This window comes from Natator depressus, chromosome 2, assembly GCF_965152275.1.
Source record: "Natator depressus isolate rNatDep1 chromosome 2, rNatDep2.hap1, whole genome shotgun sequence".
NCBI lineage: Eukaryota > Metazoa > Chordata > Testudines > Cheloniidae > Natator > Natator depressus.
This window is the reverse complement of record NC_134235.1, coordinates 18,044,799-18,069,016: the sequence shown is the minus strand read 5'-3', so window position 1 is coordinate 18,069,016 and position 24,218 is coordinate 18,044,799. Positions and strand designations below refer to the sequence as shown.

Sequence of the window (24,218 nt, the reverse complement as noted above, 5' to 3'; positions counted from 1 at the left end):
CTCGTACTTCCCACTGTGCGTGTGTTCTTTCACTTATTTCATATTGTAAGCTCTTTGGTGTTGAGGCTGTCTTGCATCATACAACACCAAACACAATGTCAGACCCAAACAACATAAATAATAATTTGTATATTTACAAAGCACTGCACAGGGTTTAGGACATCTCACTTAATTTAACCTAATGGAAATTGTGTAGTTAAGGCTCCAAGCTACCCAAAGAAAGTTTACCCATGAATTTATCTTCATCAACACAAATACTTTGACACCATAACTTTTTACTTCCTTTATAGTTTACATAGATATTAAGTGTTGCCACTTCCTTTCAATTGGGAACTTAGTCCCACTGTCAGTTTTCAAAGACAGAGAGAATATTTTCTCCCCCAATATGGAAAAATATAAAAACACATGAAATGATCAGTCTTATTTTTAATTAACCATGACAGTCTGAGTAGGTATTTGCATGATTTCAATTACAATAATAAGCAAATGTAGTGCTGTCAAACTGTCCCATGTCGACAGGTTAGGATACCTGATGGTTTATTGCTAAGATTTTCACAAAAGGTACATTTATAACTATACAAAACCATTGTATACACAGTCAAAAAGTTAGCAACCAGTCCTCACAATTCTGTTGTGCAGTAGCTCTTCTTTTAATGGATAATGTGTCTGCAGTACTAGAAAGAGCACTAAGAGTAACAGAAGTGGTAGTATCTATCAGATGACTCAGGCTCACTAAGCTCAGGTTAAGGGGCTGTTTAATTGCGGTGAAGACATTTGGGTTCAGGCTGCAGTCTGAGCTCTGGGATTCTTTCACCTCGCAGGGTCCTATAACCAGGCTCCAGCCCAAGCCCAAACATGTACACTGCAATTAAACAGTTCCTTAGCTCAAGTCCCAAGAGCCTGAGTCAGCTGACACAGGTTTTTACTATGCTGACAGCTTGTGCCACACGTTCTCAAAGAAACTGTGGAACCACCTGATCAACATCCTCTACAGCAAACAGGGAAAGATTAAGAATGAGCTCTCAAAACTGGATACTCTCATAAAAAACCAATCTTCCACACAAACTTCCTCGTGGCTGGACTTTACAAAAACTAGACAAGCCATTTACAACACACACTTTGCTTCTCTACAAAAGAAAAAGGACACTAAACTATCTAAACTACTACATGCCACAAGGGGCCACAACAGTGATTCCCTTAACCCACCCAGCAATATTGTTAATCTATCCAACTATACCCTTAGCCCAGCAGAAGAATCTGTCCTATCTCGGGGCCTCTCCTTCTGCCCCTCCACCCCCACGAACATGATACAGTTCTGTGGTGACCTAGAATCCTATTTTCGACGTCTCCGACTCAAGGAATATTTCCAACACACCTCTGAACAACATATTAACCCACAGAGACCTTCCTACCAAGACTACAAAAAGAAGGATTCTGGGTGGACTCCTCCTGAAGGTTGAAACAACAAACTGGACTTCTATATAGAGTGCTTCCGCCGACGTGCACGGGCTGAAATTGTGGAAAAGCAGCATCACTTGCCCCATAACCTCAGCCGTGCAGAACACAATGCCATCCACAGCCTCAGAAACGACTCTGACATCATAATCAAAAAGGCTGACAAAGGAGGTGCTGTTGTCATCATGAATAGGTCGGAATATGAACAAGAGGCTGCTAGGCAGCTCTCCAACACCACTTTCTACAAGCCATTACCCTCTGATCCCACTGAGGGTTACCAAAAGAAACTACTGCATTTGCTCAAGAAACTCCCTGAAAAAGCACAAGAACAAATCCGCACAGACACACCCCTGGAACCCAGACCTGGGGTATTCTATCTGCTACCCAAGATCCATAAACCTGGAAATCCTGGATGCCCCATCATCTCAGGCATTGGCACCCTGACAGCAGGATTGTCTGGCTATGTAGACTCCCTCCTCAGGCACTACGCTACCAGCACTCCCAGCTATCTTCAAGACACCACTGACTTCCTGAGGAAACTACAATCCATCGGTGATCTTCCTGAAAACACCATCCTGGCCACTACGGATGTAGAAGCCCTCTACACCAACATTCCACACAAAGATGGACTACAAGCTGTCAGGAACAGTATCCCCGATAATGTAACGGCAAACCTGATGGCTGAACTTTGTGACTTTGTCCTCACCCATAACTATTCCACATTTGGGGACAATGTATACCTTCAAATCAGCAGCACTGCTATGGGTACCCGCATGGCCCCACAGTATGCCAACATTTTTATGGCTGACTTAGAACAACGCTTCCTCAGCTCTTGTCCCCTAATGCCCCTACTCTACTTGCGCTACATTGATGACATCTTCATCATCTGGACCCATGAAAAAGAAGCCCTTGAGGAATTCCACCATGATTTCAACAATTTCTATCCCACCATTAATCTCAGCCTGGACTAATCCACACAAGAGATCAACTTCCTGGACACTACAGTGCTAATAAGCAATGGTCACATAAACACCACCCTATACCGGAAACCTACTGACCGCTATTCCTACCTACATGCCTCCAGCTTTCATCCAGACCACACCACACGATCCATTGTCTACAGCCAAGCTCCACGATACAACTGCATTTGCTCCAACCCCTCAGACAGAGACAAACACCTACGAGATCTCTATCAAGCATTCTTACAACTACAATACCCACCTGCTGAAGTGAAGAAACAGATTGACAGAGCCAGAAGAGTACCCAGAAGTCACCTACTACAGGACAGGCCCAACAAAGAAAATAACACAACGCCCCTAGCCATCACCTTCAGCCCCCAACTAAAACCTCTCCAACGCATCATCAAGGATCTACAACCTATCCTGAAGGACGACCCATCACTCTCACAGATCTTGGGAGACAGGCCAGTCCTTGCTTACAGACAGCCCCCCAACCTGAAGCAAATACTCACCAGCAACCACACACCAGAACCACTAACCCAGGAACCTATCCTTGCAACAAAGCCCGTTGCCAACTGTGTCCACATATCTATTCAGGCAACACCATCATAGGGCCTAATTACATCAACCACACTATCAGAGGCTCATTCACCTGCACATCTACCAATGTGATATATGCCATCATGTGCCAGCAATGCCCCTCTGCATGTACATTGGTCAAACCGGACAGTTTCTACGTAAAAGAATAAATGGACACAAATCAGACGTCAAGAATCATAACTTTCAAAAACGAGTCGGAGAACGCTTCAATCTCTCTGGTCACTCGATTACAGACCTAAAAGTGGCAATTCTTCAACAAAAAGACTTCAAAAACAGACTCCAACGAGAGACTGCTGAATTGGAATTAATTTGCAAACTGGATACAATTAACTTAGGCTTGAATAGAGACTGGGAGTGGATGTGTCATTACACAAAGTAAAACTATTTCCCCATGTTTATCCCCGCCCACCCCAACCGTTCCTCAGACGTTCTTGTCAACTGCTGGAAATGGCCCACCTTGATTATCACTACAAAAAGTCCCCCCCCGCTCTCCTGCTGGTAATAGCTCACCTTACGTGATCACTCTGGTTACAGTGTGTATGGGAACACCCATTGTTTCATGTTCTCTATGTATATAAATCTCCCCACTGTATTTTCCACTGAATGCATCCGATGAAGTGAGCTGTAGCTCACGAAAGCTTATGCTCAAATAAATTTGTTAGTCTCTAAGGTGCCACAAGTACTCCTTTTCTTTTTGCGAATACAGACTAACACAGCTGCTACTCTGATTCCAAACAGTTTCCTTCAAAAGCAAGAAGGAAAAATTACTTACAGGTTGTTCTGCTTCTCCGAAAATTCTTGCAGAATTCTCATTATTAGGTTTCTGGTCCAGTGGAAAATTCCCCAAGCTCCAAAACTTCTGGCCCTCTCAGACACCAGTAGGTCTACGCAATGGCACTGCCCAATCAGAGCTCCCCTTAGGTGCCCCTGGAACATTCTGACTGCATTTAGCAAAGGAGCTCCCCTACAGGAAATGTCTAAGAGTTTTAATCATCACTGCTCCAGCTTACTTCTGTAACCCACATTGGGTGTGAGTTTTCCTTACTTTCACTCACTGCCCCTTAGTTTCTTTGTTCTTTAGGAGTTCAATATTGAGTTGTTTCCATTTCTCTTTTCAGGATTTCTGAAGATGAAGATGTCTAATTACTCCATCAACAAATATGATCTGTGCTCCTGGTAGCAAATCTAAGGGGAGACCAAGATCTGACAAGTCTTGATATGTGCACCATCATTTTACTGGCCTGATTTGAGGTCCTGGCAGAAAGGCCAACAGGGAGAACATGTGTCCCATGAGATACAGTAAGGTGCAGCCAAGATGACTCAGACTGGAGAAGAGGCCAGAACTGAGAAAGATGCACAGCTCCTAAACTGGATCTATAAAAGTAAGAGCTGTAGCTCTGCGGGTTAAAGTAGATAAAACATTTGTTGTAGAAAGCAAGCTTCTTCACTGACCAGTCATAAATATGCTGGCTGGAATGTTCTGAGGGTGCAGCACAACCAGGAGGGCAGAACCCTCAAGCTAAGCTACAGAAGACCCAGAGAATACAAAACAAAAACAAACAAAAACTTAAAAGCAAGGTAGTTTCCAGCCTTGGGACAGGAAATCCGGGAGTGAGACTCCTACATAGACAGTATCTTTAGAAAAAGAAAAAACTTCTCTTCTTTAATTTGTAACATTATTTAATTTTAAATATTTTAATAATTTCTGATTTATCTTAATTCTGCCAGTGTTTTGAGATGTCGGGTGCTTAAAAAACAAAGTTTTTCTTACCAGTTCTTCACACTGAGTAGCTTTCAGTCTCTTTGCTATGTCCAGAGCTGTCTCTCCAGCTTGGTTTACTATAAAATAAGTTAAAAAGCTGAATAATTTTATGTATACATTATGCTGTAAAATCTCTCTGGAACCATACATTAACTTGCAATTCTTCGAAAGAAAATATTTGAATAAAAATATTTAAAGCCTATTTCCTAGCTGAATTCCTCTTTGTCTTCTTGGTAGGGCATTTGCGTCATAGATACATGCTTAACACAATTTTCATTTTTGCTTGGTAAATCAGTTTTTACACACTGGTATACAAATAAAACTGCATAAACTCATATTTTAGGAAGAAAAATTTCAAGTATCACATATTAGCGAGCTTACCTATATCAATAGTCGGTTTGCCTCTCAAAAGCAATTTCAAACATTCAGGTTTATTATATATACCGCAGTAGTGTAGAACTGTATTCCCCAAAGCAGTTTGTTTATCCAGGTTTCCACTAAACAAAGTAAAGAAAAAGAAGAGAAAAAAATCATATGCATGTTCAGTCCCAAATTTGTCATCTGTATATTGTATCTTATTATGGACACCATACATGACAACATATATAACTTCTGCAAAGAAAACGTGTATTTTAACAAGTAACTCCCCTTTTCTGTCTAACAGTAACTCTTGTTCTGTGGCTGCACTGCTTTCAGTGAAATATAGTGTAGGAGTTGTGTGCCTAAGCACATGGCTCTGGAACCTTTTTTGAACAGTGGCTGAAAGTTATAGAGTATACATATTTTCTCTGTGTCTACATTCCAAAGCCCAAGGATATGTGCCCTGCTCCTTATACAGGTACCTTAAGTTCCTCTCTATTCACCATCAAGAGTGGTCAACAAACCCAACTCCTGTTTCTCAGGCATGTTAAGATACAAAGTTAGATTTGATAGTTTAACAAATACTTTATATTTAGGGCTCTACAAAATTCACGGCTGTGAAAAACACATCATGGACAGTGAAAACTGATCTCTCTCATGAAATCTGGCACCCAGCCGAGGGCTCCTACCCTACGGAGGGCTCCAGCTGTTAGTCCTAGCGGGCATGGAGAGGGATGAGACTTCCTCTTCCCCTGCAGGGGCTGCTCCCAGGGTGGATCAGACCCACCTCCAGGAACCTTCCCCAAGTGCAGGAAGCACCGCAGTTCCAGCTGTCACCTCCCCTCAGTGTAGGGAGAGGCTCTGGCTCCTTGAGCTGTCACCTGCCCCCAATGGAGTAGGAGACTGCTGGGAAAACTGGACATATGGTAACCCACCCCCCATACCTTGCAACCCTCACTTCTGCGCTGATGGTGGTGCTGGCTTTAGAGCTGGCACCCGACCAGCAGCCTTCCTCTCTGGCTGCCCAGCTCTGAAAGGTGGATAGAAAGCTGGCTAGATTGTTGGACTCAATGGGTAGTGATCAATGGCTCCATGTCTAGTTGGCAGCCGGTATCAAGTGGAGTGCCCCAAGGGTCAGTCCTTGGGCCGGTTTTGTTCAATATCTTCATTAATGATTTGGAGGATGGTGTGGATTGCACCCTGTTTGCAGATGGCACTAAACTGGGAGGAGAGGTAGATACGATGGAGGGTAGGGATAGGATACAGAGGGCCCTAGACAAATTAGAGGATTGGGCCAAAAAAAATCTGATGAGGTTCAACAAGGACAAGTGCAGAGTCCTGCACTTAGGACGGAAGAATCCCATGCACCGCTACAGACTAGGGACTGAATGGCTAGGCAGCAGTTCTGCAGAAAAGGATCTAGGGGTTACACTGGACGAGAAGCTGGATATGATTCAACAGTGTGCCATTGTTGCCAAGAAAGCCAATGGCATTTTGGGATGTATAAGTAGGGGCATTGCCAGCAGATTGAGGGACGTGATCATTCCCCTCTGTTTGACATTGGTGAGGCCTCATCTGGAGTACTGTGTCCAGTTTTGGGCCCCACACTACAAGAAGGATGTGGAAAAATTGGAAAACGTCCAGTGGAGGGCAACAGAAACGATTAGGGGACTGGAACACATGACTTATGAGGAGAGGCTGAGGGAACTGGGATTGTTTAGTCTGCAGAAGAGAAGATTTGATAGCTGCTTTCAACTACCTGAAAGGGGGTTCCAAAGAGGATGAATCTAGACTGTTCTCAGTGGTAGCAGATGACAGAACAAGGAGTAATGGTCTCAAGTTGCAGTGGGGGAGGTTTAGGTTGGATATTAGGAAAAACTTTTTCACTAGGAGGGTGGTGAAGCACTGGAATGCGTTACCCAGGGAGGTGGTGTAATCTCCTTCTTTAGAAGTTATTAAGGTCAGGCTTGACAAAGCCCTGGCTGGGATGATTTAGTTGGGGATTGGTCCTGCTTTGAGCAGGGGGTTGGACTAGATGACATCCTGAGGTTCCTTCCAACCCTGATAGTCTATGATTCTATGAAGGCAGCAGGGCAGAAGTAAGGGTGGTAATCCCACGACTGCCCTACAATAGCCTTGTGAGCCCCGCACCCTGAAAGTCTTTTGGATCGGGACTCCCAGGGTTACAACACCATGAAATTTCAGATGTAAACATCTGAAAAAGTGAAATTTTGACTAATTTAAAAAAACCCTGGCCATGAAATTGACCAAAATGGACTGTGAATTTGGTAGGGCCCTATTCATATTGTTAGATTTAGTTTAGGTTGGAAAGTCACAGCATTTCTTTTTTTTCTTTTTGACCATTCCATTCCATTTTTGGTAGTTTTGTGTCACCTTGCCCAAAGTGGTGATCTTGTTTTAAAACAACGTTTGATATATGTCCCTCTTTTCCTGTGATCTTCCCACATACTTTTATCTGAGAGTGTTAAGCCTGATGGTGGCATACCTCTCTCTTAGTGGGACTTTGTGGAGTCAATGTCAAAAAGAGAAAATCTTCATTAATGCACGGTAAAGTCACTAAAGATTTTACACGGCAGGAGACTGATTTTTTTTTTTTGGAATTTGGCTCCCTTGTGCATATGTTGCATTTTTTATTACTGTCTGCTCCATACAATGACTAGAATAGAAACCTCATCTCAAGCTGAAAAACCTGCACGTCAGCCTTTGGGCTGTAGCAGCCTTTATTACTGCTGTGTCTAGTCTCATGGGGAATCTAATATGTGGGCAGACCAACCGTATCCTTGCACCTATCCCTGCCTGCATATTGGGGTGAATGGGACTTCACTAACACCCAAAAGGTGCAGACAGCCAGAGCAGTTGGGCCCACCATATAATCAGAACATGAAGCAGCAGAGAGGCTTCCAACTTCCTTATTGGAAGGGGTAAGAAAACCAATCCCCAACCTCATGAGTCTTAGAGGTGGCAGGAAGATTAAGCAGGAGTCACCAATGACCAGACCTCTTTCAGAGGCTGTCCTCTTCTTTTGCTGGAAGCCCTTGCCTGACAACAGGGACTTGGAATGAAAGTGTCCAATGAGACTGTGTCACTAGCATGACAGGATAATACTCTTCACCATTTCTGGAAGTTTGAGTTTTTATGTGTATATTTATGAAAATCAAAGAACAGTCTCAGGGCAGATCTACACTACTGCTTAAGTCGATCTAACTTATGTCGCTCCCACCCCACTCCCCACCCCGAGCGACACAAGTTTCGCGCTGTGCACACCGGCACTGTACTGGTGGGAGACACCCTCCCGCCAGCATAGCTTCTGCTTCTCACTGAGGTGGAGTAATTATGCCGATGGGAGAGCAGTCTTCCGTCGGCATAGCACATCTTCACCAGATGCACTACGGTGGCGCAGCTGCACTGATGTAGCTACACCGATGTACAGCTATAGTGTAGAGTTGACCTCAGAAAATTATAAATGATTAGAAGACAAATATATAAGGTGGCTGACCGGTGTTGTTCATACCAAAGAACCAGTGGCTGGCTCTTTTTGTTGGAGAAGTGCACTCCAATTTTGAGTTTAACATGACAAAGAGTGACAACTGACAAAAAAAAGATCTGACTATATAGATGAGAACATTGACATAAAAGATCATCAAGTGAAGATTTCATAACTAAGCAGAATCACTTCAACTAATCACTGTGTAAAGTATCAAACCATGTGAAAAACCAATAATAATAATTTGCACTTTTAAAGCATTTTCCAATTGATGGTCTCAAAGTGCTTTGCAAACATTAATAAATTAACCCTTAAAACACTTTTGCTAATGTAGGCAAGAAACATTTATTCCATTTGACAGATGAGAGAAGTGAAGGGTCAGAAACGATGAGTGACTTTCTCAGGGACACGTAACAAGTCAATGAGAGATCTAGAAATGAAACCCATTTCTGACTTCAAGTCCTGTGCTTTAACCACAAGACTAAGTTTCCTCTCTTATACAGACTATATAAAGTTTGAAGTAGCTACATGAGTTACTGGAAAGGAGAAGGGAAAACATGTATAATTAAGACTGTATTCTGAAGGTTAACAGGAAATATCAGCTGTGTTAGAAAAAACAGGCTGTGATGAGTTTACTGATCATCTTCTAGCCCTTAATTACTGCTGCTGTGCTAAAACCCACAATTTGACAAGACAGCAGCAGCTCTTTGTTTTCTTCACTCAACAGGAAATCATTAAAAGTGACATCAGATCTATTTAGTCAGCTCACTGCACACACTGTAAATCTCATATCAGAAATAATCATGCTGCATTGTATATGAATTGATTTTATTTCCTTTAGAGTGTGCATTTTCACTAAAAGAAAAGGCGGACTTGTGGCACCTCAGAGACTAACAAATTTATTTGAGCATAAGCTTTCGTGAGCTACAGCTCACTTCATCGGATGCATTCAGTGGAAAATACAGTGGGGAGATTTATATACACAGAGAACATGAAACAATGGCTGTTACCATACATACACACTGTAACCAGAGTGATCAGGTAAGGTGAGCTATTACCAGCAGGAGAGCGGGGGGGAAAAAACCTTTTGTAGTGATAATCAAGGTGGGCCATTTCCAGCAGTTGACAAGAATGTGTGAGGAACGGGGGGGGGGGGGGAATAAACATGGGGAAATAGTTTTACTTTGTGTAATGACCCATCCACTCCCAGTCTTTATTCAAGCCTAAGTTAATTGAATCCAGTTTGCAAATTAATTCCAATTCAGCAGTCTCTTGTTGGAGTCTGTTTTTGAAGTTTTTTTGTTGAAAAATTGCCACTTTTAGGTCTGTAATCGAGTGACCAAAGAGACTGAAGTGTTTTCCGACTGGTTTTTGAATGTTATACTTCTTGACATCTGATTTGTGTCCAGTTATTCTTTTACGTAGAGACTGTCCAGTTGATGGCATATATCACACTGGTAGATGTGCAGGTGAACGAGCCTCTGATAGTGTGGCTGATGTGATTAGGCCTTATGATGGTGTCTCCTGAATAGATATGTGGACACAGTTGGCAACGGGCAATGGGCTTTGTTGCAAGGATAGGTTCCTGGGTTAGTGGTTCTGTTGTGTGGTTGGTGATGAGTATTTGCTTCAGGTTGGGGGGCTGTCTGTAAGCAAGAACTGGTCTGTCTCCCAAGATCACAAAAGCTTATGCTCAAATAAATTTGTTAGTCTCTAAGGTGCCACAAGTCCTCCTTTTCTTTTTGCGGATACAGACTAACACAGCTGCAACTCTGAAACCTGTCATTTTCACTAAGTTTTCCTTGCCCCTGTCATCACATCCTCTCTACACCATAAAATATCTCAACATCCCATTGATAGTTTGAGAACTTGCTACCTAACACTGCTACACCATCTACAGTAGGACCTGAGAGTTACGAACACCAGAGTTACAAACCAATCGGTCATCCACACACCTCATTTGGAACTGGAAGTACATAATCAAGCAGCAGACACAAAAAAACCTGTTTCTGTGTTTGTTTCTTTTAAATTAACGGGGTTAAAAGCAGTATTTTTCTTCTGCATAGTGAAGTTTCAAAGCTGTATTAAGTAAATTTCAGTTATAAACTTTTGAAAGATCATAACATTTTGTTCAGAATTACGAACAATCTCCATTCCTGTAGTGTTCATAACTTTGAGGTTCTACTGTATTGCATTTTCCATAGTTTTAAACCTACCGTTTATTAAAATGTCCATCTTTTCCTAGGTTACTTTTATTCATTTACTTCTCATTTTCTGAGAGAAAAAATGTCTATACCTTTGTTTTCACTCTCTTGCTTTTCTTGAATTATTCTATCCCTAATTTTGGAAGCTTTCTTGCCATCTCTTTTCCATATTATCTATTTGCATTGATTTTCCTTTGTCATAAAAGTTCCCTCAATGTTTTTTCTTTTTTCCCCTACTCTATCATATAGTGTCTCTTTCCCTACATAGTTCAGGGTGTACCTAATGTTCATGTTTTTATTCTTTTTCCCTTTTTTATTGCTTTACAACACAAAGGTCAACTCAAGTTAGGAATTTTATTTAGATGCAACATCAAACATATACTAAGTAGTATGATCATTAATAAAAACAAACATCGTACAAAGCAATGTAAATGATGAGAATGATTTTGAATTGGTAAATTTGTCATTAAAGTTACTCTGGTTAACAAGTGAGCAATCCATACCAGTTTTGTACAAGAAAGTCAACCAGATGAAGGGAGGTTTGGTCAGCAGTCCGGACTGCTAAATGAAGTGCTGTTTCACCTGGCTCCTAAACACATGAAAAAAATGTACAAGATTAAACACTTTTGGACTCTCTTCTATGCAAAGATTATCACGGTTAATCTCCTACTAAAATATACTTTAATCACTTATATTTGTATTAAATATTTAAATAGAGAAACTATTATGAAAGCTATGATGCAAACAGCTTTTGTTTCTCACTCCTTATGGGTGCTACTTTTCCCAGGAAGTAGTATCCCCTTCCTTTTGCTCCCATCACCCTCTCCAACCAGCTTTCCTTTTGTATCGAGTTTGGTCTAACCATTGTGCACAATCCTGAAAACACTAGTAACCATTACTCCTAGTAACAACTGCAATTAGTCCCTTCTAGCAAGAGTATGTTCTCCTCCCCCATAAGAACGTGTAATACTGGGTCCTTAGACCGTAAACATCTTCTGGGTAGGGAACCATATGCCTGTACCATATGCCTGTAAAACTTGCACAACAATTGTGATACTGGTGAAAGGATTATGATTGATAATGGTGAGATATACAAAGAAAATAACAAAAGCCAAAATTTTTAAATACAAGTGCATAAATTTAGACATCTGAATCAAAGCATTCTGATTTTCAAAAGGAACTGAGCACTCAACTCTCATTGAATTCGATAGGAGCTGCAAGTGTTCAGGACTTCTGAAAAAAATCAGTCATTTTCCTATTGAAGAAAACAATGCTAATAAAAATGTTGTATCATGATCAGCACTTAAGGAAACAGAATGACTGTTTCATAGTATACAACACACACAGAGACTGGCATGCATTATTGCTTTAAAAGAAATACACCTTGGAAGAATTTTGTGTCATTTTAATAGGGTGTAGTGTAGCTGCGCCTGTAATGTAGACCAGGTCATCAACTCGCTAGTCTTTTATAATGCATTTATCAGACTGCTCTCTGAACACAACAACAGACACCCCTAACATTTAAACTATAGTATAGAAAGAAAGAGAAAATATGCCATCATTATTTATTATTTCTTTTCTGGTAGTGTCCAGAAGCAGCAGTCAGGATCAAGACCTCTTTCTACTGGGCACATTACAAACATATAAAGATAATCCCTGCTCCAAAGAATTTACAGTCTAGATAGGGACAAAATGCAACTATTGGGAGTTGACAACTTCAGTAATAGGAACACAAAGTTGCACATACTAGCTATATGCATAAGTTACAGGCTTTAAGGTTTTTTTTAAAAAACACATAAAATAAAAATGTTGATGGGCATGTACCAGGCTATCTGCTGAGCCATCATCATTAAGTATCTTATTGTGAGCATCACAGAAGAGATGATTTTTGAGAAGTGATCTGAAGGAGAACAGATTAATGACTTTGTGAAAAGATTCAGAGAGGGTATTCAGTGCACATGGAGCAGCAAAGAAAGTGCTTAACATGAATGTTGGAGGCTGCCCCTGTTGTCAGAGTAGAGGCATCTGTTCACAGCATGACACAGTCAGATAAAAAAAAAGTAGGTAAGTAAGAAGAAACTGAATTGTGAACAGCCTTGAAGGTAAAGACCAAAAGTTTGTGTCTGATGTGGAGAAAGGTGACCTGTTGGCGGGACTCAAAAAGAGGACACACATCAAAAACGACTGATTAGGGAGAAATGTGGATACCCCTGAATACAACACTCAGATCTGGTCACCACATTATTTACCTTTCAGACTTTTAAAATGTACTATTCTTTGAGCACATATACAAACATTCATAACAAATCTTTTAAACTGTACAGGAGAAGGCAAGAGAAAATACACTGGCAGGAGGATAAGCCAGATCAGCTAAGATCTTTTTCATCTATGATTCTAATAAACGTCATTCTCCCATGTACTTATAAGTTATATCACTATTTTAATTGATGGCTTCCAAAAATAATGTTCTTAACTTACTCAATATTGTTTATCTGATAAGCTTACCTGTCCAGGCTCTAACAGTGGCTCCATTAGCTCTACCCCCTCTGCATAGACTTGAATTAGTGCAAGTAGATCCCTGGATTTGACAGCCTCGAGTAGTTCATTCAGTTTAGCTGCTGCAGATACACAAGTCTTTCTAGAAAACTTATGATCTACATACTTAGCAGTGATATATTCTTTACGTGCAGTCCTGGGGGGAAAAAAAACAGAACTTGGTCTAGAATTCTGAGCAAAAGGGATCTCAAATGGACTGATAATTTAGGCTTAAAATCAGAACTCAGCTTGCTTAAACTGAAAAGTGAGGACTGATTGTATAGAAAAAGATCTGATAACCCCATTTAATATATAATAATTTAATCACTATGCACGTGACACACTATTTGCAAAAAAGAGGTCCAAAATGAAGTAAACAAGCATCTTACAGTATCCTGCCTTTTCAATAATACATGAGGTATAGCCTTTGATTTTGGGAAATCAGTTTAATTCAAAACTGAAGATGCAGAAGACAATTTTCATAATAGGAAAATACATGTAAAATACATCAACTTGTTCAATTGTGTCAATTTCAAGAAAAATTATGAAGACCCCAATTGAACAAATTGGTGCATCTTTCATGTATTTTCATATTATGAAAATTCTCTTCTGCATCTTCAGTTCTGAACTGAACTGAGTTCCCAAAATCAAAGTGTGTAACTCATGTGTCTCTCTGTGTGTGTGTATATATATATATATTTATATATAGGCCAGGAAATAGAACGATAGTCTAACAGATTTTTGCCATTACTATTTCTGCGATTCTGTTTGTTTAAAACAAGGGTTTTCTCCTTTCTGACCATCAGCTACTTGCCTTATAGTAACTGAACTGATGATATAAAACTGAGTTTACAACAATTATTTCCAAGGCAATTGACTTGTATTATAAACAGAGGATTATGACTTTGCTGCATAATCAAGGAGAAGAAGGGTTGAGAAGAAAGCTCTTTTTCAAGCTAAACATCTTCCATAACAGTAAAGGGAAAAACAAAATTCCTGTCCAATTACTGCTGTTTGTAGAAATGCCCTTTTTTTCAAGATTTCTCTGGTATGACAATCCCACTTTAAGGTTAAAATCCAGTTCCCAGCAGGGCTCTTGGTGGAGTGGAAAGGAATTCCTTCCTTAGGCCACAAGCGTGGGCTGCGCTCTGTGAAGACCACTTTAGTTTAGTGGCTGAGATAGATTCTATGGGACCTTACTTCCTCTGACTGCAATGATCCTCTGGTCTTGCCCACTTACAGAATAACTAAGCCACCACTCCCATACTCCTCAGGAGCTGAACTTCTCTGCATGACCTCCAGAGGAAAATGGGGCTGGATTTATCCATAAATTAATATGAAAAGATTCACTGTTAGTGACTCCATTAGAGTTTATCACATGATCATGAATTACAAAACCAAACAAATACTGTAGCATATTCTAAGGAGACACAACCCATCACGTATGAACACTGTAACTGCCTGTGAAGTAAATTCAAGAGCAAATTTGAACAGAAATAATGACCAGAGAAGGGATTTGGAATTCCGTAATGAGAAATTTAGCAGTCAAGATTGGCAGGTGGAATGAAACAAAAATTTTTGCCATCCTCAGACAGCTTTTTCTTTTTTAACTTCTCCCTTGACTTGATTATACTTAATATATCTCATTGTGGAAAACCTATCTACACATATATATACTCCATTCCAACTGTACACTGGGGAAGTGTTCATGTACTTACATATCACTTGATGGAGTGGGTTTGGGTGAAGGACTAGGTAAACTCCCTTCCATTATATCATTAAAACAATTATTTCCTACATTCTTGGCCAGCTGTAGAAAAAACAAAAGCACATGTTTTCATAATTTGCTATTGGTCTTAAATTTTCAAATAAGACTTTTTTTAAAAAAAATACAGTGCCTTTTTCTTATTAGCAGCAGAGTACAGTACAAATAACAAAATGAATGCATAGCATTAAAGTTCAATGTAGGCTCTGTCTACATTTGGAACTGGGTGTGCAATTCCCATCTCAATCAGATGTACTCGTGTTAGTTCTGATCGAGCTAGCATGCTAAAAATACTTTAATTGTGGTAGCAGTTGCACAGGATAGCCATGCCGAGTACAAACCTGCCTGGACCCTGTGGGTACTTGGGCTAGCCCATTCTGCCACTTGCCATGCTACTATGACTACACTCCTATTTTTAGCACACTAGTTCAATCAGAGCTAGTGTGATTATGTCTACTCAAGATGGGAACTGCACCCCCAGCTCCAAGCACAGACATAGCCTTAATGAATTGAAAGATATTCTTATTACTCACCTTACAGTAACTGGAGTTCTTCAAGTGGGGACCCTATGTGTATTCCATGCTAGGTGCACATGTGTTGCATGTGCCTGAAACAGGAAGATTTTTCATTAGCAGTGTTCGTTGGTTCACATCTGCACCCTCTGCCTCCTCATGCTCTGAAACAAGAGCATATGAGGTGGTGTGGACTGAATGTCTCTTCAATTCCTTTTGTAGTGTGAATCACCTTAGGAAAGAATCCAAAGGAGATGCAGGTAGTTGAATACGTATAGGGCCCACACATCTTGAAGAACTCCAGTTACTATAAGGCAAGTAACCAGAATTTCTTCTTCAAGCGATAGTCACTATGTGTATTCCACTTTACGTGGCTCATAAGCAGTTCTTACTGAGGAGGAGGAGGAACTCTGCTGTATCACAGATTTCAGGATCGCTGTGCTGAAGGATGCATCTGCTGAAGACGCTTGTGCCAGGATGTAATGCCTAGTAAATGTATGCATAGAGTCTCATGTTGCTGCTCTACAGATTTCTAGGAGGAGATCCTGAAGAGATGCCACTGAGGATACCTGGGCTCTGGATGATTGGACTCTGACACCCTGTGGGGGAGCTATTGCAGCCAACTCATAGTATAGCTGGATGCAACCTGAAGCCATTTAGGAAGTCTCAGTGAGGAGGTAGCTTCCCCTTTCATATGGTCAGCAAAGGAGATGAATAGTCTAGGAGATTTCCTGAAGGGTTTTGTCCTCTGCAGGTAAAACACTAAGGCTCGACAAACATCCAGAGAATGGAACTTCCTAACTTCTCTGGAAGGTGTATGACCTGATTTAAGTGGAATTTGGAGGGAATCTTTGGAATGAATGTAGCGTATTACCTCAAAGAGACCTTATCCTTATGGAATGCCCCGTAGGGAAGGTACACCGCCATAAGGGCCCCAACCTCACCAAACTCTTCTGGCAGACATAACTGCAGTCAGAAAGGCCACCTTTATAGGCAGATGAAGAAAGAAGCAGGAGGCTAAAGGTTCAAATGGAGGATTCATGAATGTTGCAAATATGAACAGGACTGAGGTCCCAAGCTGAAGTAGGTTTTAGCACCAGAGCAAAGGTTAAGGACTTTTGAAAAAACTCACTGTCATAGGGTGGGTGAAGACCAAAAAGTTCTCCACCAGAGGAAAGAAGGAATTAATGGTCACTAAATGCATTTGCAGCAAGCTGAGGGACAGACCTGATGTTTTTAAAGAAAGAAGGTAGTTCAGAGTGGGTAGTATCCCTGAGCCCTGTGGAGGTACAGTAACTCCTCACTTAAAGTCATCCTGATTAACGTTGTTTCATTGTTACATTGCTGATCTATTAGAGAACATGCTTGTTTAAAGTTGCGCAATGCTCCCTTATAACATTGTTTGGCAGCCACCTGCTTTGTCCACTGCTTGCAGAAAGAGCAGCCCGTTGGAGCTAGATGGTGGGGGCTTGGAACCAGGGTGGACCAGCAGCCCCCCATCAGCTCCCTGCTCCCTTAAGTTCCCTGTGCAGCAGCTGCCCACCAGGCTATCAATTGACGGGCAGTTCAGCTGTCCCTCCCCGCACTGCCATGTGCTGCTCCTGCCCTCTGACTTGGAGCTGCTCCCGCCCTCTGACTTGGAGCTGCTCCCAGGAGCCTCCTGCTTGCTGTGCAAGATGGAGTGGAGGTGGGGAAAAGGGGTGTTAATGTCAGGGTGTTGCCCCCCACAACTCCTGTACCCCCAGCTCCACAGAGCCGGAGGGCGCACACACACGACAGGGCTCGGGACAGAGGGAACTTGCTGGCAGCAGCTGCTGTCTCAACTTGCTGATCTACTTAAATTGATCTACTTGATTTAGTTGGGGATTGGTCCTGCTTTGAGCAGGAGGTTGGACTAGATGACCTCCTGAGGTCCCTCCCAACTCTGGTATTCTATGATTCTATGAAAAAGGTAATGTACTTAGAGTGGGGCCAGCGTACTTCTCTCTCTCACACAAGGTGTGTGTGTCTGTCTCTCTCTGCCATGCAGTCTCCCATTCATGCTGCCTTGTAGAGTGTGAGGCTACATTAACAACAATGTGTTAACCCTTGAGGGCTCAGCCGAGTGCTAGTTCATCATTTAGCAGCAAGGCATTCCCTGGGAAATATCCTACCCTCTTCCACCCTCTGACTTCACCACCTCAACCAAACTTCACAATCATCATTGCTGTATACAGTATTAAACTGTTTATTTAAAACGTATACTATGTATATGTGTGTGTGTGTATATACATACACACACATGCTCTCTCTCTCTCTCTCTATACATACATACATACATACATACATACACACACACACAATATAAAATATAGACTTTTGTCTGGCAAAAAAAATTTCCCTGGAACCTAACCCCCCTATGTACATTAATTCTTATGGGGAAATTAGATTCGCTTTACTTGATTTCGCTTAAAGTAGCATTTTTCAGGAACATAACTACAACATTAAGTGAGGAGTTACTGTATCTGATGGCGTTGGATGGAAAATCTCTTTTATTTTGCAGCATAACATTTTCTTATACAGACTTTCCTGCTATTATTAAGGACGGATTTTACTGCCTTAGAACAAGATCTCTCTAAATTCATCATCCATCCAAATACCAAGCTATCAAATAGAGGGATGCTGGATTAGGATGGGCGGTCTTCCCTTTGTCTTCAGTCAGCAGATTAGGAAACAGCTGGTTTTGTATGCATGGACTTGAAGCTGTCCAAAGGATGAGAGCAAATCAAAGCTACCTCAGCCACCAGGGTGCTATTAGGATGATTGATGCTGTGTCTTGCTTGATTTTCCTCAGGATTTGAGATAAGAGGGGAATGAGTGGGAGAGCTCTGATCAGTGTACTAGGAATGCAAGTCCTCCGGAATTGTGTCCCTGAGCTGCTCCAGAACAGTAGTCCGGGCATTTCTTGTTTTCTTCCGACACAAAGACATCCACAAAGGGAATTCCCACTGTCAGATGTGCTGTACCACTGAGTTGTGAAGCATCCAGTCGTGGTCTCTGTGGATGTTCCTGCTGAGGCTGTTCCTTAGGATGTTCAGTACTCCGAGGAGGTGCACTGCTGAGAGACAGATCTGGTGCCAGATGCATCAATTTCACAGCTTGATCACCTCTGAGGCATACACTCTCTGTTTATATAGTATACTATAATCATATTGTCTCACATGACCTGAACATACAGGGCATGGATGAATGGCAGGAATCTTTTGCAGGCTTTGTGTACTGCTCGCAGTTTTTTGTGAATCTTGGATTCTTGCTGGGTCCATTTTTGAGCCATTTTTGCCCAGATGCACACCCAAACTCTATAGGGAGGCATCCATAATTAGCTTCTTTGTGTCTAGATGGGAAACAAAGGGAACCCCTACACACAGCTTCTCTGTCTTCCCATCAGATGAATGATGTCAGAATACAGTGGGGAAGTGAGACTTGCTTGACCAGGCTATCCCTGCTCAGAGCATAACCACACCTGAAAACACTGGAGATGGAGCCTTGCAAAGGGAGTCAACGTACAGGGCCATCTGGCCTAGGAGGATCAGGCAGGATTGCACTGTCATCTGAGGGTTCAGTCGAAGACAGATGATGAAGTCCCTCAGAGCTTGAAATCTGTCCTGGGGTAAGTATGCTTTGGCTGTAATTGACTCCATAGCTGCTCCAATAAAGTCTATCATTTGCATGGGAACTAACGTGGATTTTTCTAGGCTCCCTAAGGATTGAAGGACACTGACAAGGGATAGGACATTGACTGCACTTCTCTGTATGACCAACCCCTGAGCAGCCAGCTGTTGAGGTAGGGAAATACTGGAGTGGCCTGGTTATGTAGGTATGCTGCCACAATAGATAGTACTTTTGTGAAAACTCTCAGGATGGTTGAGAGACATAAGGAAGTACTCCGTATGGATAAAGTTTTAGGCCCACCATAAAGTGCAGGAACCTCCTGTGTGCTGGACATATGTGTACGTGGAAATAGGTGTCCTTTAAATTGAGAACTGCAAACCAGTCATCTTTCTTCAAAGAGGAGATTAGAGATGCAAGATGACCATTCTGAATCCTTAACAGTGGATGAAGACATTCAGTTGTCTGAGATCCAGAAAGGGTATTTCTGGGAATGAGAAAACATCGTGAACAAAATCACCTTACCTTGTACTGAGGAGAGTCAAGCTATATAGCTCCAGCTGGAGCATGGATCTACCTCCTGTCTGAATATCCTCCCATGAGAGGGGGTCCCTGAAAAGAGACAGGCAGGGATGTTTTCTGGTAAGGATGAACAGAAGTTTTATAAGATATCTGGTGGTGACAATTTCTGAGACCTATTAATGCAACATATGATATGATGCCATGCTGGGGAGAAATGGGCCAGGTGGCTACTAAATGAAGTGTGGATGCAGGAGGGCTGGTTTGTGACTCTCAAGGGTCCCGTCAAAAAGATTTCTTGGCAGGAGCCTGGGGCTGGTGAGAGAATGACAGAGACGTTCTGTCTGCTGCACTGCACTCTGGTGCTTCCTGGAAGGCTCATCGGCCCTTATGTAGTAAAAGAGCTGAGAAGTGGGACACTGCTTATACAGTGGTGATGTGGAGTATTTTCTCTAAGGTGCTGGGATGTATATACTCAAGGTGCAGAGGGTTGCATGACGGTCCTCACAAATATACAATGACTCATCCATTTTGTCACTGAACAGGTGGTTGCCCTCAAAGGGAAAGTCTTCCAAAGTGGCTTGAACTTCCTTTGGAAACCCAGAGGACTGGAGCCATGAAGCTTGTCTCGTGACAGTAGAAGTCTCCATGAAGTGAGAAGTGATGTCTATTGCATCTAGCGAAGCTTGAAGGAACGATCTAGCTATCACCTGACCCTCATCGATCTGGCTTGAAAATGCGATCAAGCTCCTCGGGTTGGTAGTTTGTGAACTCAAAAAAACTTCTTATAATTAATAAAATCATATTTAGACATCAAGGCTAGATAATTTGCAACGCAAAATTGTAGGCTAGCCAAGGTGAAACTCTTCCATCTGAAGAGGTCTACTTGCTTGGTGTTCTTGTTGGAGGCAGCAGACTTAGGTTGGTGTAGTCTGTTACATTCAGTGATGGCCTATACAACTAGAGAGTTCGGTGTGGGGTGTGAAGGTAAGTTTTTCATCCTCTTAGAAGGAACAGAGTATTTCTTCTCCATTCTTTTCAGAGTGGGGGGCACAAGTGACTGGGTTGTGCTAGACTTTTTCTGGCCAGCTCTAATATGGCCTTGTTGATTGTGAGTGCCATCTTGCTAGGGCTGCACTCTGGAGGATATCTAACAACTTACAAGTGGTATCCTGAACTTTTTCCAGGGGAATTTGGAGTGCATCTGCAATTCTCCTCAGATCTTGGAACTGCTTATAGTCACCGCATGGTGATGGCGAGGGAGGTGCAGTCGCCTTAACAGGAGATGAAAATAAAAATGCTGCTGGGGAGAGTAGGTCTGTTGGTTCAAGTTGCTCCTCCTCCACATAGTGTTCCTCAGTGGGCTGGGGTTCTTCCTTATGAGGTGACTTCTGTCTGATCCTCCGTACCCAGGAGGTCTTAGATACAGATCTCAGTGTAAAGGACCATATGGGTAAGCAGGTGGTGTTATGGGGAAGGATACCACTGGTCCTGAGCTGGGCAGCATCCTGTGGGATTGGGTGGGTTCTCAAGAGCCTCTGGAACCTCTGTTGGAGTTAATCTTGTCTCTTGGTACTGTCGGTGGACCCACTGTCTCAGTCTCAAACTTTCCGGAAGACTATAAGTCCTCAGATTGCACTAGCGGACCACAGGTACCAGCAAATGTTCAGCAGTGTGAGCAACTCTCTGGTGATAATCGGCTCTGAGAGGATTAGTGACTCCAGATCAGAATATTCAGCCAGGTCATCAAGCACAGTACATCCAGTCCTTGAGGAAGGGGAGCAGGAAGGGCTTCTACCTACTGGCAGAGCCAATGGTGCTAATTTAGATCAGGCAGTGAGAGCTGGTACTGCTGAATCCTTCTTCTTGCTGTGGGATGATACCAGCCATGTGGGTGGCTGCCTTCTTTCCCTCACCTGTGCTGGAGTTGGTCCAGGCCCTTCAGCAGTTGACAGTTTCAGGGCACTCTTGGTTCTCAGCACTGACGAGACAGGCCTATGCTTTCTGTGAGCTCCTGACACACCTATAGCAGGGTGCAGAGTCCCACCAGACTTGGAGGCAGCAAGGAAAGAAGTTCACTTCTTGGATCATGACTTGGGAGGGGATTTCTCTAGTTTTCTGAGAGAGTGCTCCCACCTGCTCTGCCTCCTGCAGTCTGTAGCTCTTCCCTCTGATGATCTGGAGTCTGGGAGCACTGTGGCTGGATGGGCACAATACAGTGACTCTGGCCAATGCACAGAGGGATCTGATGACCCAAGGTTGAACTGGGTCATCAGGGGGAGTTCCACCAGGAATCTTCTGAATTTCAATGCTCGATATTGCTGGGTTCAGAGAGGAAATGAATGACAGATGATGCACTTGGAGGGGATAAGGCAATAAAAACAAGTGTGGAAGTCACTAACCAGGAAGACCCGGGGGCAGGCTACACAGGACTTGAAACTGGGGATCTTGGGCATACTAAGTACCCAAATGAGGGGTAAAACTCCTACTAACAATATATAGCTAAATACTAAAAACTAAATAACTAGAGAATGGTAAACTATTTAAAAAAACCTGGAATTTGAAGCAGGAATGTTAGCAAAGTTGTAGACACTTGGAGAGGTTCCATCTGAGACAAGGGGTGGTAAAAAGGAACTGGAGAGGTGGTCAGGCAGCACCACCCTTTATGCACTCAGTTCAGAGCACAAGGAGGCAGAGGGTGCAGGTATGGATCAATGAACACTGCTAATGAAAAATCTTCTGGTCTCAGGCACATGGTGTGCATGCGCACCTCGAGTTGAATACACATAGGGACCATCATTAAGAGAACTTCAGAATTACCTGCTCCTTAAATCCTAATAATTTTTACATGTTCTCCCCCCCCCACACACACACTTTTCACAATTTCCTATGCAAAACATAAATCTTTTTCTAGGTCACACATATTTTGTTTGAAACATGTCAAACTTCACTTTTGTCTTCTCCCACATCCAGTTCACAGTATCTCTTAACATCAGTGCAGGATCTTTCCCTTCAAATTACAGTTTCATCCTATGCAATTTAATGGAAACATTCTGAACTCTCTTGTTGATTGCAATTAGCTTCCTTTCTCTTATCGTGCAAGGATTTTGTCAGTGGCTTTTGATTCAGGATCAAGACTACCTACCGAAAGGTAATATTCGAAGTATACTAGTACTGACAGCAGCAGTTAATAATACATCATTAGGGAAAAACTTGATTCACTAAGAAAATAAAATTGGTAAATGGACAAAAGTATAAGTAGTACAAGATAAATCCTTCTCCACAGTACTAGCAAAATGTGAATATACTTTTTTCTACAAAACATGTCCTTTAAAAAATAAGTAACAGTACATTATTCTATACCAGGAAGTATCCTTTATATGCAGAGTATCTGATTAAAGATACACAAACTACAGGGACTCACCAAGAGTTCAGACGTTCCTAATTTGTCTAGTTCCAAAGACTGGATTCGAGAAATATGAACACCCATTTCCCTATGTATTCCAGAACACTCTATACAGGTTAAAATGCCCAGGTTCGTTGACAGCCAAGTTGGATCTGTAGAAGAGTTTGAGAAATAAAATATTTAGCAAATATTAAAAAGAGTGAAAGTTATTTTCTGTAAAAAACAATATTCCTCAATGAAAATGACTTTCCTCTTAGGGGAAGCAACTTAATTATGAATATCTGATGCTTTTTTTCAAACTTCATAACCAAACTGAACCAAAAAGTTAATAAAATGCATTTTTCCATTAATAGAATTAAGTCTGTATATTCCTAAAAATCCACCACCTATCTAGAAACATCTAGGGCAAAATTTTCAAACCCAGACGCCTAAACACATATTTTAGGCACCTAAATGTAATGCCGGCCCACCAAATGTATCCATTTTGGCCTTCATTTTTAATGCTCTAAGTGTATTTTTTCATAAAGATTCAATTAAGAAACACTTCACTATAGATGGAATGGACATCCACAGAGGTAAACTTTAAACTCTAGGGTTGGCCCAGTAATAGTGCTCTGCACTGCCATGTGAGCATCCCTACACTAAATACCCAAATAGTTCTCACATCATGTATGTTGCAAAATGAGCATGTTCAGTCCGTGAGAGGTTTTTTTTTTCTTGGACCACTTAACAGCAATAACATGGGCAGATTAGACAAGAAAGTCAAGTGGTTCAAAATGAGCCTCATTCAGTCTTCCTTGACCAGGGGGATAATTAAGTGCCCACTATGTGAAGTCTTGAGTCAACAGTTTAAAACAAGAAAAAAGAGGACAGATGCTTAGGACTTCATTATAATCAAGGTGGCAAAGGTTAATAAAAACATGTTTCCCCCGATTTCCAGAGATTTAAATTATAAACTACAAACTATTTATCATCTTTCAGTATTTGA

The 24,218-nt window shown here is 41.9% G+C and overlaps 1 protein-coding gene across 3 annotated transcripts in view; it reads right to left on the bottom strand.

The window, feature by feature from the left end:
- Positions 1-24,218, bottom strand: part of ASAP1 (ArfGAP with SH3 domain, ankyrin repeat and PH domain 1) — a 370,981-nt gene that overhangs the window by 51,012 nt on the left and 295,751 nt on the right. For all 3 annotated transcript variants that reach the window (XM_074943850.1, XM_074943849.1, XM_074943852.1), the window contains 6 exons: positions 23,249-23,382; positions 15,099-15,190; positions 13,351-13,537; positions 11,349-11,434; positions 5,158-5,273; positions 4,786-4,853 (listed from right to left, as the gene is read on the bottom strand). In XM_074943850.1, coding sequence (XP_074799951.1) covers positions 4,786-4,853; positions 5,158-5,273; positions 11,349-11,434; positions 13,351-13,537; positions 15,099-15,190; positions 23,249-23,382 — 683 coding nt within the window. The remainder of the gene's footprint in view (positions 1-4,785; positions 4,854-5,157; positions 5,274-11,348; positions 11,435-13,350; positions 13,538-15,098; positions 15,191-23,248; positions 23,383-24,218) is intronic.